Consider the following 11,709-nt stretch of genomic DNA (forward strand, 5'->3'; position numbering starts at 1 on the left):
CCTTTTTTTTTCTTCTCTCGTGACTCTGCGCTCTTTAAGAAGTGAGGGGCATCGGCTGACTTGACAAAGGTCAGGCCGCCGCGGAGCTGCACAGGGATGAAAGGCTGAGAAGGAGAACTCGAAGGTATGGAAAGGTTATGAAAGCATACCGAAGCAGTAAATAGATACATCGATCGTGGAATGACAGATGAAGTCGCAAACGGCGCCTTGTGGACGTATACGTCTATGGAAACGAAGAAATCGCAACGAGAGGAGGCCCTCCTGAAAAAAACACGAGATGGAGCGTTGTAAAGGGTGTTTGAAAACACAATACAGACATATATATCTAAGAACAAACAAGGGTGTTGTGAGCCACTCACTGCACCCACGGGGCAACCCCAAAACAATGTGTTTGTTTCTTTCTTTTGCTGTTCATTCTCTTGTTTCCTCCGCGGGTTTTTTTTCTTTGCTGGCGTTGATCTCGTCTCCGTTCTGCTCCTTGTCTCCGCATCACCGGACCACCATGACAACACTCCCCGGTGATGCCTTGTACGGACACTCAGGTGCACACGCAGGTTGTCCGCCACCCCACTCCCTTTTCGCCCCGGACATCGGAAGCAATCTACGCAAATACCGCACACACGCACATTTCGTATTGCGCATCATCGTTCTTTTTTTCTTTTCTGTGGAGCTTCTTGACTTCGGTCAAGGCAGCAATTTCTTCTTCTTCCCTCCTCCTCGCCCTCCTTTTTGGCCGAACACGGCTTATTGAACGTACCAAACCCCAGTAGAGTTGTACTTACCAAACATTTAAAACACAAACAAACACACACACACACACACAGGCGCTCCCAAGCAACTCCCAATGAGCTTCTCACACCCCGTCGTTGCGGGCCGTAAACCGATCCAACTGCCTCAGCAGACCTTCCTTCTTTCCCCCGCCTCCGCAGCAATCGCCCGCCGCAACAGCATCCACGACCACGGCGACGGCGACAAACATCGTAGTGTTGGCCATCATCGTCAACACCACCGGCGTACAGACACCGCTGTCAGTGTGACAAACGATGAGAACGCATACGGCGGCGGCACCGCCTTCACTGGCAGCGTGGGACTTGACACACTACGCGATTTTTCGAATCGGCAAACGTGGAAGGCCGCTGCTGCTACTGCTGCAGCTGCGCTGACGGACGTGCGCGGCTGTCGCCCCGGCGGCGACGGCGGCAGCACCACTCGGACTGTCTTTGCTCTCCCACGTCCTCGCACACCCGTCCGAACGCAGATGTCCCCCTATTCGGAGGAGGGAGGCAGCCTTCGTGGTGTTGTTGGTGGCAACGACGACAACGCGACGATGACGGTGGCGACGGCTGCTGCTGCTCCAGTGAGCGATGCGTCCTCACTCGCCCAGCGTGCTCTGGCGTTGGCGGACGACCTCACGGCAGCTGAGGCGCAGCTGGAGGTGGATGCGGGTTACTTTGGTGATGTCGCTGCTGTGGAGCAGTGCATTACGCAGCACCTCCGTGCATGGCGTCTGAACACTACAACCACGACGGCCATTGCGACGGAGGAGGAGGAGGAGGTGAGCGACAGCGGTAACAAGCAACGGGCTTCCGCGGGGTGGCGTGGCGGTGACGGTGGTCGTGGTACCCCGCGCGGGTCCGGCGTCTACAGTGGCGTACAAGGGGAGTCTCCACAGCTGTCTGCTTCGATGTACCCGATGCGTGGTCAGAGCAACGCGGCCGCCCCATTGAGTGCGGGGGGCAGTCAACGAGTGCAGACGGACCTGGAAAGCGTGCGCCAGTGCACCGCCGCCATGGAGGAGCTCCACAGAGCCCTGTCCACGCTGGAGGACGAACACCGCGGGCTGCAGCGGCGCTACATGGTGGAGAAGACCTCCACCACGGAGCTGGAGGAGCTGTGTGACAGGTTGGCGGAGCTGGAAAGTGAGGCTGCGCGTGAGCAGCGTGCGACGGCCTTCGCAGCCCGCTGCACGCCGTCGCAGCATCAGCGCCGACCACCGATAGCGGCCGTCATCGCCACCGCCATCACCGCCATGCGTGGGAATAACACGCCTAGAAACGACACGAGCTGTCCGACTCAGCAGGAGAGAGAGGCGGTGCGGGTGGGTCTGGCTGTGTGTCACGACCTCGCCGATCAGCTGCGCAAGCGCGCGTCGACCGTGGCGGAGCGACTGACGGACGAGCTGCTGTGGATGCGGGCGGAGGTGGACCGGCACGACTGGTCAGCGATGCGCACGGCCACGTCGCTGACAACGATGGAGCCCGTCACGGTGGTGCTGAAGGGGAGCAGTGTGCCCGATACCCCCCTCCCCGCCACCACTACTACTCTCTCCCCTTCTGCGTTGAACGTCCATGTGGGGGACACAGCGTTGGAGGCGAAGACGAGGCTCAGTCAAAGCCGCGCGAGCGGAACGGCGGAGGGCGAGCCCAGCAACTCCGACAACAACAAAGACGGGGCGGTGGACGGCACTGCCAATGACTTCTCATCGCGGGAGTCGTCGCCGGCTTCGTCCGTCGCATCTGCGGACGGTGACAGCGACAGCGGCCGCAGTTCCCACCGGCGGGACTCCTTCCTGCTGCGGGTGCGGGTGCCCGTTTTTGTGACCCCCACCGCCCCGCCGCTGCCGCTCCTCTCTCGCGGCGCTAACGATGCCGATGCCGCCGCGACGCCGCAACGCTTGTCGGGCGACAGCCACGTCAGCAGCAACAGTGGCAGCGCAAACGGATCTAACAACAGTTCTCTCCCCGCTGCGGTGCGGTCAGCAGCGGCCGGACTTGCCCAGAACGGCACGACACGCCGCTCCTCCACCAGCAGCACCTTTTCCCGCGAGGCGGCGGCGGCAGGATCGGCACCGGCATCCGCAGCAGCCTCGACCTCTGTGAACCCTGTCACCGTCTGCGTGATCGCCACGCCGGCCCGCTACGCCTTGGTGCAGCTGTATGAAACCTGCGTCGACTTCCTCTCGCAGATGCTCACACGACTGACGCAGCTGCGGGCACGTCGCGGCGCGGAAGCGGAACAGCTGCAGTGGGAGCTGCACGGCTTGGACGCCTACGACCCCGCCGGGGATGATCTGCGTCGACGCTGGCAGGCGGTGCAGCAGTACGCCGCGCAGTTGGACGGGTACGCGGAGGAGGTGCACGCGGCCCATCAGGCGCTGCATACGCGGGTGAAGCTGCCGATGGACGCGGCTCTGCACACGTGCGAGCGCTTCCGCACGCAGTTGTTGGAGGTGTTGAGGCAACGGCTTGAGCAAGCGGAAGAGGCGGCAGCGGCGGAGGCGGCGGCGAGGCAACGCACTTCGCAAGAGTGGCCCGATGTTGCGGAAGAGGAAAGGGCGAAGGGGCAGCACGAGACACATGGAAACGAAGATGGAGTGACAGCGGAGGCACTCAGCGACAGGTTTGGAACTCCACAGGCGGAAGAGGAGGAGCTGCGGCACCGCTCCACCGTCTCTCTTACGCAGGAACGTGCGCGACGCTCGACGCAGCCACCCCAGCCGGATACGCGTGACCTTCCGCGTGCCTCGGCGGAATTTATCGGCATGCTGGAGACACTCTTGAAGCGGCAGCAGGCGGCATCGGAGGAGCGGCAGCAGCATGGAAAGAATACAAGTATGGCGGCGTCCGCCGACCTCGAAGTCCCAGCAGACGTCACCGTCATTCGCATGACAAGCCATCCTCCCGCGGCGCCGGCGGCCAATGAAGCGGCGGGTGGCGAGAGGGAAAACATGGTGCAGGCGCCAACGCTGAACAACGAGACAGCGCACCACTTGGCGGGAGGCCGTCGTCGTTCACGAGACGAGGACGAAGACGTGGAAGTCAGTAAAGAGGCAAAGGGGAGCGTTGACCTCGACACGACAACACGAGTCTCGGAGAGCACGCCAACTGCCACCGATAAGCGCGCGAGCACCACGCCGGCCATCCGCCCCTCCGCCGCTTCCTCCTCCACCGCTGACGCTGCGCAGGGTGCACTTGTGGATTGCGCCGTAGAACACGCCGGCGTCGACAGCAGCGATGACAGCGGTGACGAGAGCGATGCAGTGCACCAACCGCACTGTGATCGACAGCCCGAGCGTAGACGTTATGGGCTGTGCAGCGAGGACGGCTTCCGTGGTGGCCTGCGCGCCTTCTTGGTGGCGGTGGGTCGTCGTGTGATGCAGTTTAGCGACAGCGACGTCGAGGAGGAGGAGGAGGCGGTGGTGGAGGAGGAGGAAGACGACGGATTGGCAGAACGCCAGCGGAAGAGGGCACGCCACGAGTAGCGCTGTGGCGGTTGACCCTACGACGCTGATGCGACGCTCTGCTGCATCTCTATTACTGCTTTTTTTTCCCTCTTTTCTTTGCTTATTCGGTCCAGAAGTGCGTGGTGGCGGTGAAAGGAGGAGAAGAAGAGGACTAACGGTCTCATTGCTCTGAGCGAGAAGAAGCGGACGGAGGGGAGGTGCTCTGCTGCTCTTCCTTTGGTGCGTGGAGGGACCGGTAAAGTAGAAGCCGCCGCGCTGTGCGGCACTTTTCTTATTTATATTTATATACATTTTCTTTAGATTTGCTTCAGCTGCGACACGCCTTTCTTTTCCTCTTTGCTGTTATTTATTTGTTCTCGGGCTTTGCGTATTTATCGGTCTCGATGGTTCAAATATGGATATGCGCGTGAAGACGGCGGGAATGAAACGTTATTGTACCTTTTCTTCTGTGTTGCTCTCGAATGTGGGTGATGAATAGAAATCGAAAAGAGAAGGTGAAGGCGCATGCAGGCACTGCTGCTGCTGCTTCTGTGCGCAATCGATAGCGAAAGGGGGGAGTCGATGGAGACACCTCCGTTCTTTTCGTTTTCTTTTCTCCAAGGTGGTGTGCACGCACGTTGGGTGTGGTCGGGGGGGGGGGGGAGGGGACAGGGCTGCACCACCAAAGACATGTATATTTTTACGCATGTGTATCCAGGTGCGCTCTTCTTCTTCCGCCGCGATGCCTTTCACTCGGTGGATGTAGGCTGTAAAGGGTACTTTGTGGTGATCACCGTAGTTCATCATCATTTCACTCTTCGTCATCTGTCTCCTCTTCTGCTGTATCATCATTACTGTTATTATTATTATCATTTTCTGTTTTTAAGATTCCCGAATACGATATGAAGCGCAGGGTTCTACGCGCCCACGCAAACAAGCGGTGCCTTCGCATCCTCTCCGCTTCCCATCAGCTACGCACGCCGTCGTCGGGCGATCGCCGCTACGCCGTGCTGTGCGACGCCTCGTTCCTCCGCGCCGTTCTTCTTTCCTACTGGCAGGCGCACGCGCCGCCCGCGTGGAAGGAGTCACGGAAGCGACAACTGCGTAAGGCCGCCGCCGCTGCCGCCGCAACTTCGCCGCAGCCGCATCGGTCGTCGTCGCAGACACCGCGCGCGGAGCAGGGGAACGGCGCGGATACTCATCCCGAGGTTAAGAAGCCTGACGAAGGCGCGCAACAGGAAAGGAGTGCCCGCACAGGGAAGGCAGCGCGGTCGCGTGTGCCCTCTGCGTCGACGACGACGGTGGCGGCTGCCACGATCATCGCGCGCCTGCCGGTGCAGCTGCCGTCCACCTCGCCCTTCGAGTTCTTAAACGCGCTGATGCGGGAAGCTTTTCAGGTAAACGGCGGTGACGGGACCGGCAAGAGCGACGAGGCAGCCACGAGAGCTTCCGCCCTGGACTCTTTCACAAACAGAGGCAACAACGGCTGTAAGAGCAGCGATAGTAAGCCGGTGCCTTTCCTCTATCACTGCCTGCCAGAGACCGTCGCGGCCCTTCATCGCATGCGGGAGACAGCCTTCACCACGACCACGTCATCGTCGGCAACAGCAACAGCAGCAGTTTCGTCCGCAGAAGCGGTGGCACAAGTAAAAAAAGATTCGGCTAACGCACGTGACGATGAACAGCAGCAGCAACAACGAAGGTGGAGCAACACCAGAGATGACGCAGCGGACTCTGTGCGACATCACCGGCTGAACGCGACGGAGCGCTGGCTGGCTGCCTCCTTCGGTGAGTTAGGCCTACGCCGCGATGACGACGTGCGTCACCACCACAGTCGTGGCAGTGGCGGCGATGCGTATGCGGGCTCGACAGGACAGGCGCACGGCCGACCTGGTGGGCCGGGTAGTGCAGCTGGCGCCGCTGCTGCTGCTTCTGTTGCTCCGTTGACCTTCCAAGAAATCCCCGCGTTGGTGGTGAACGCGCTGCTGAGTCGGCTTCACCTTTTACAGGATCCGCGCGGCGACGAACGTGACGCCGTGGGAGATGGAATGGTAGTGAAGGAGAAAGCGGTGAAGGACGAGCGGGCTGGTGCGCGTACTCCACTGCAGCAGCAGCAGCAGCAGCGGCAGCAACATCCACTTGATCAACAGCGCAACGAAGCGAAAGCTCTGGCGGATTTTATGTCGTTTAACGAATTCTGCCTCGCGCACGGTGCAGCTCCGTCCTCTCTCGGCGAAGGCGAGGGCTACCGCTCCGCACACGTGCGCTTGTGCCCGATGCCTCGTTTCACGGACTCGACCAGCGCCTTGGGCCACCACGCCCTGAAGCGACTCCGCAAGAGCAAGCGAAATCGTCCAGAGACGGAGACCACCGAAGGCGATGAGTGCAACGCACCGCCACAACAACGGCAACAGCAGCAGCGGCAGCAGCAGGACGGGCGGAACAGTAGCAGCAGTAGTGCTCACGAAGCAGAGCCCGTCGGGGCTGCGGTGCCCTCGAAGCCTTACCTCCCGCGGTCCTTCTGCGTGGCGACGCAGAGCCACGACGTACGCCGGCGCCTCGCGCCTGCCACGGCGCTGCTGCGGCTGACCACCAACCCCGACGCCCTCTGGCTTGAGCAGCGCGGCACCGCCTACCACTACGAGGCCGGCGGCGGCGATGACGGCGGTGACGTCCGTGGTGGTGGTGGTGCTGACAGTGGTTTTGCTACAACGAGCAAGCGCGCTGCTGCATCGAGGCGGGTGTCTTCTCACTCAAGACAGGACCAGCGCCAACAACCGCATCTGCGTCCGCATCCGCATCCGCAGCAGCACCACCACCGGCCACCGACATCGTCCGCAGCGGCACCGTCTTCAACCCCGACGGTGGTGTCCGCAGCGCCGCAGCTGTCACGCGCGGATGTCGCCTTTATGAAGCACCTTGGCACGGCAACGCACCTGCCGCTGCCGCCGGTGACGGGTGCGTTGCCGCAGCAAACCCCAACCGCAGGAAAACTTGAAACGGCGAAGTCAGCGGAGGGCCGCCCACGAGGCGCAGGTCGAAAGCGCCCGCATCAGAGAGGGCAGAATCCGCTGTCGATGAAGAAGAAGCAGAAGCGCGAAGTCTTCCGCGCGTAGAGGGAGGACGCTTAACCGGTAGAAGCGAACGTTGCGGTGGTGTGGTGTTATGCGTGGATGGTGGGAAGAGCTGTATCCGGCATGCGAGAAAGGAGGGAGAAGGCGGATGCGAAGGTGTATAACATAATGATTTCGTGTAATGCATATTTTTAGAAGGACGTCTTGTGCGCAGCCTAACCAACAGCAGAGGGAGGGATAGTAAGAGGGATCACGGCATGGTTGAGCTCCTCTCCTGTGGTTGCTTTGGGACTTTCGACTTGATTAATTCACTCCTAATGCTTTCAGCTTAATAGTGCGTTTCACGTGCAATACCTGCAGTAGTATTTTATTTTCGATTTACTCTTGATGCCTTTTGCGCGCCGAAGCCGTAGTTGCACGACGCCGTCCCGATCCACGCCGGAATCCAGCAGCTGGGCTCCGAGGCAGCAGGATCGACTCCCGCACAGCCTCTCTCTCTCTCTCTCTTACCCCCACTCACTCTCCTCCTCCTCCTCCTCCCTGCAAGTGCAGCTTGTCTGCTCACCAGTTCTTCTTGTGTGCTTTTCTATCGTCTTCATAGAGAGGCACAGCGATAATAAATCCTTCTCCGTCTCTATTCTTATCTGCGCTCTTTCTCTCTCTTCCCCCCTCTCTCTCTCTCGCTCTCTCGTTTCGTAGGCGGAGATGGCGGAGGGTGAAGGCGCAGAGGAGACGCCCAGCGCGGCGGGCGACATCGCCTTCAACGAAGCGGTTGGGCTGCTCTGGTACACGCTCTTTACCGCGCAGAGGCACGACCAGTCTTCTGATCTCCCTACCGCTCAGAAGATCCGTTCCTTCAACAGCAGCAGTGCTTTCGCAAGTGAGAGCACCGCCGGTGTGCAGACTGCGAAGAGCAAGACCGTTGCGAGCGTGGAGGGCGACAGGGCCACACCTTCGTCCTCCTCCGCGTCACAGCTACCCGCCGCTACGACGGAGCGCACGCCGGCGACGTCGTCGGTGGAAGACGAGTTTCGAAGGTGGGGCGACGTGAGTTGGGTACTGCTGGCCGCTCACGTCTACGTGCTGACCCGGCAGCTGTGCACGGACCTCGACGTGCGCCACGTCGTTGTGCACCGCATCTTTGAGGATCAATTTCACAGCAGTGCCGCCGCGATGCAGGCTTCGTTTTCCAAGAAACACGCTAGCCTGTTGGTGTCGTATGCGCAAGAGGAAGAGGAGCGGGCTGCTGCTGCTGCTGCTGTGTCTGTCGCATCAACAACGACGACGACGGCAGCTGCGTCTGGCGTACCCGTTGCAACCGGTTCATCGCCCTTATCTTCTGCCTTTACGCCGGTGGATGGAGTGTGGCCTTCTGCACTGCGCCGTGACACGGTAGGCACACATGGGTCGCAAGCCCCCATCACCGCCGGTATCACCTACGACCCTTCCTCATCTGGCACCGCGGCTTCATCCGCACCTTCCTCACGCGCGCCAACGTCGTTTGCCAGCCAACACGCGCAACGACAGATGGAGGACCGTGGGCCGTCCAGCGACTCTCCACTGCCTGCGTCGTTTGTCTCCGCCACCGCTGCAGCGGCGCCGCCGTCGTCGTCGTCGAACGGGTCTGCCCTCCGCCGGTCACCGCCGAGGCTGAGCCGTGGAGGCGGGACGGCGGTGGGCGGACACCTCGACGCTGTCCTCTCCTCGCCTGTTTTACCGTCGTCTTCCAACGCACCCCTGCCCCTGGCGAGAGGCGGCGGCGGCAGCGGAGGAGCAAGAGCAACCGCCGCCACCGCGGTGAACGTCGCAGCGAATAGTCTGACGGGCATGCCTCCGATCTCCTTCTCCACTCCTGCCACAACAGCGGCCGGCGGCGTGCGCGGAGGGGAAAGACCCACCGGCAGCAGCAGCAGCACCTCCTCTCCCTTCCCAGTCCCCGCGCAGGCGGCTCCGTCGGTGGCGCCTGGACTGTCCAGTGTCGCGCCAGACCCGTTGGACGCCCCGTGGTACACGCTGTGGTGTTCCTTACCAACCACACAAGCCCGCACCCAGCTGCAGACGCTGCGCTTCCACACCCCACTACCCCTCGAGGACTTCTCGTCGTTGCTGGAGCGGTTCTTTCTAGTGGACGGCGCCGACGACTTCCTCAACCCGGTCCACGCGGCGACCATCATGGAGTTTGCCGGGGTGCGCTCTGCGCCGTACCACAGTATCGTGCGAGCCCCACTGAGCCTGGCGGAGGTCCGCCGCTACATCACGGAGAGCCACCGACAGTACGCACGAGCCGCCACGATCAGCACGACGACGACGACGACCACCACCACCACCTCGCACCATGAGCACGGTGCAGAGGGGACGCGGACGGCGACGTTGGCAGGCAGCGGACACGGACTAGCCACAGAGGAGGCGGGCCGTGCGAGCGATACGCGTAGTCCCAACAGGAGTGGCAGCGGCATTGCCGGCGCAGCTGCACCGGAGTTTCTGAATTGGAACTTAAGCAACGAGCGCCGCATCTTGACCATCGCCGAGCTGGAGCGCAGCGTGTGGCACATCGCGGCGAACTGCGTTGTCTTCAACGCCCCAGAGTCGCGTTACCCCCGCACCGCCCGGCGGTTTGCGCTGTCGTGCGTGGAGGTCATCATTCAGTACTGTGAGAAGCAGATGGCCGCATTTTTGGCACCGTGATGCCTCCCGCCCCCCTCCCCCCCGGGGAACCGGGGGAATGGAAGTCACGACGTTCAGCGAGTCGAGCCATCGCCCACCGGGGAATGGGCCTTCACGCAGTATCGACTAGTACTAATACCACCACTACTACTGCTGCTGCTCTGCGCTACTGCCAACATCAACGAAATCTAAGCGGCACATGATAAACAACTCTCTTCTCGCGCGTTTCGCATCAGCGAGGCAACAAACATCGTACTAGTTCGAATATGAAGAAGTCTTTGCGCTTGACGACTGCAGTTTTAAGAAGGACTGTATGCGACTCGTCAGCAAACAAACAAGCAAAAAGAAGTGCCATCTTCATGACCGTGGCACAGGACGAACTCTCCGTACCTTCGACACCTCCCCACCCTCCCCCCCCCGTACTGCGACTCATTCCCTCCTTTCATCCCTCGATCTCTTTCTTTCATTTAATTCTATTTCTGCTTGTGTATTTTAATGCCTAACGCCGCCCTTCAACGCACCGACGATCCACAGGTTTCTTCTTCTTCTTCGCCTTTTACTAAACACTAGCTCTCCGCCCGCTACCTCTTCTGTTGTTACGGCCGGGAATAACTCCTTCACTGTCTCACACCTAACATTTAAAACAACAACAACAACCCCCCAAAAAAAGATGATGCACGCTTCTCGCGTCTGCGCCGCGGCCTCCGCCTTCTACCTGCCGAACGTGAACTTCGTCGGCGCCGGTGCCCTGAAGGCGGCGGGACCGAAGCTGCAGTCCCTCCAATTCAAGAACCCCCTCCTCGTGACAGACAAGGGCATCCGCACCTCCGGCCTGCTGGACCAAGTCGTGGCGACGCTGAAGAAGGAGACCGGCATTACGCAGATGTCCATCTTCGATGACGTGCAGCCGAACCCCACGGTGACGAACGTGAACCACGGACTGAAGATGCTGAACGACAACAAGTGCGACTCTATCATCTCGCTCGGCGGCGGCTCTCCGCAGGACGCGGCGAAGGCTATCGCCCTGGTGAAGACGAACGGCGGCAAGATCGAGGACCTCGAGGGCGTGGACAAGGCGGCGAAGATGCAATTCCCCCTCATCGCGGTGAACACGACGGCCGGAACCGCGAGTGAGCTGACCCGCTTCACGATTATCACTGACGAGAAGCGCCACGTGAAGATGGTGATCGCCACCGACATGTGCACGCCGCTCGTGGCGGTGAACGACTCGGACTTGATGATGAAGATGCCGAAGGCGCTGACTGCTGCGACCGGCATGGACGCCCTGACGCACGCCGTGGAGGCCTACGTCTCGGTGGCCAACTCGCTGGTCACCGACGCCTGCGGCCTGCAGGCGATTCGGCTCATCAAGAAGCACCTCGTCCGCGCGACTCACCACGGTGACGACGTCGAGGCCCGCGAGGGCATGAGCTACGCGGAGTTCCTCGCCGGCATGGCCTTCAACAGCGCCGGCCTGGGCTACGTGCACGCCATGGCGCATCAGATGGGTGCCGTCTACAACTTCCCCCACGGTGTGTGCAACGCGATCTTACTGCCGAACGTGCAGGACTACAACAAGACGGTCGCGGCGCACCGCCTGCGCGATGTTGGCGAGGCCCTGGGTTTGAACAACCTCGGTCGCACCGATGCCGCTGCGGCCGATGCCGCCATCGCGGCGATTCGTGAGCTGGCCGTGGCGGTGGAGATTCCCGCCGGCTTCAAGCAGATGGGCGCGAAGGAGGAGGACCT

General features: G+C 61.1%; 4 protein-coding genes across 9 annotated transcripts; all 4 read left to right on the forward strand.

Annotated features, from left to right (window-relative positions):
* Positions 1–540: 540 nt before the first annotated feature.
* Positions 541–4,261, forward strand: ABB37_08305 (hypothetical protein; the record flags this gene model as incomplete). Of its 3 annotated transcripts, none has more annotated exons than XM_015807261.1 (1): positions 541–4,261. In XM_015807261.1, exon 1 carries the CDS (start codon positions 845–847, stop codon positions 4,259–4,261), a length of 3,417 nt encoding a protein of 1,138 aa, XP_015654210.1. In that variant the 5' UTR covers positions 541–844. The 3 variants fall into 3 exon arrangements, with proteins under 3 accessions (XP_015654210.1, XP_015654211.1, XP_015654212.1); XM_015807262.1 differs by having other exon boundaries at positions 766–4,261; XM_015807263.1 differs by having other exon boundaries at positions 769–4,261.
* An 863-nt stretch (positions 4,262–5,124) lies between these two features.
* ABB37_08306 (hypothetical protein) lies at positions 5,125–7,338 on the forward strand (the record flags this gene model as incomplete). Its single annotated transcript, XM_015807264.1, has 1 exon — positions 5,125–7,338. One exon carries the CDS (start codon positions 5,125–5,127, stop codon positions 7,336–7,338), a length of 2,214 nt encoding a protein of 737 aa, XP_015654213.1.
* A 663-nt stretch (positions 7,339–8,001) lies between these two features.
* Positions 8,002–9,981, forward strand: ABB37_08307 (hypothetical protein; the record flags this gene model as incomplete). The annotated part of the gene is made up of 1 exon (XM_015807265.1): positions 8,002–9,981. One exon carries the CDS (start codon positions 8,002–8,004, stop codon positions 9,979–9,981), a length of 1,980 nt encoding a protein of 659 aa, XP_015654214.1.
* Positions 9,982–10,491: 510 nt separating this feature from the next.
* ABB37_08308 (putative alcohol dehydrogenase) lies at positions 10,492–11,709 on the forward strand (the record flags this gene model as incomplete). 4 transcript variants are annotated; one of them, XM_015807266.1, is made up of 1 exon in its annotated part: positions 10,492–11,709. In XM_015807266.1, a coding segment is annotated over exon 1 (1,079 nt), but the record flags the coding sequence as incomplete, so codon positions are not given. The 4 variants fall into 4 exon arrangements, with proteins under 4 accessions (XP_015654215.1, XP_015654216.1, XP_015654217.1 ...); XM_015807267.1 differs by having other exon boundaries at positions 10,493–11,709; XM_015807268.1 differs by having other exon boundaries at positions 10,529–11,709.

This window comes from Leptomonas pyrrhocoris, assembly GCF_001293395.1.
Source record: "Leptomonas pyrrhocoris isolate H10 chromosome Unknown, whole genome shotgun sequence".
Taxonomy (NCBI): Eukaryota; Euglenozoa; class Kinetoplastea; order Trypanosomatida; family Trypanosomatidae; genus Leptomonas; species Leptomonas pyrrhocoris.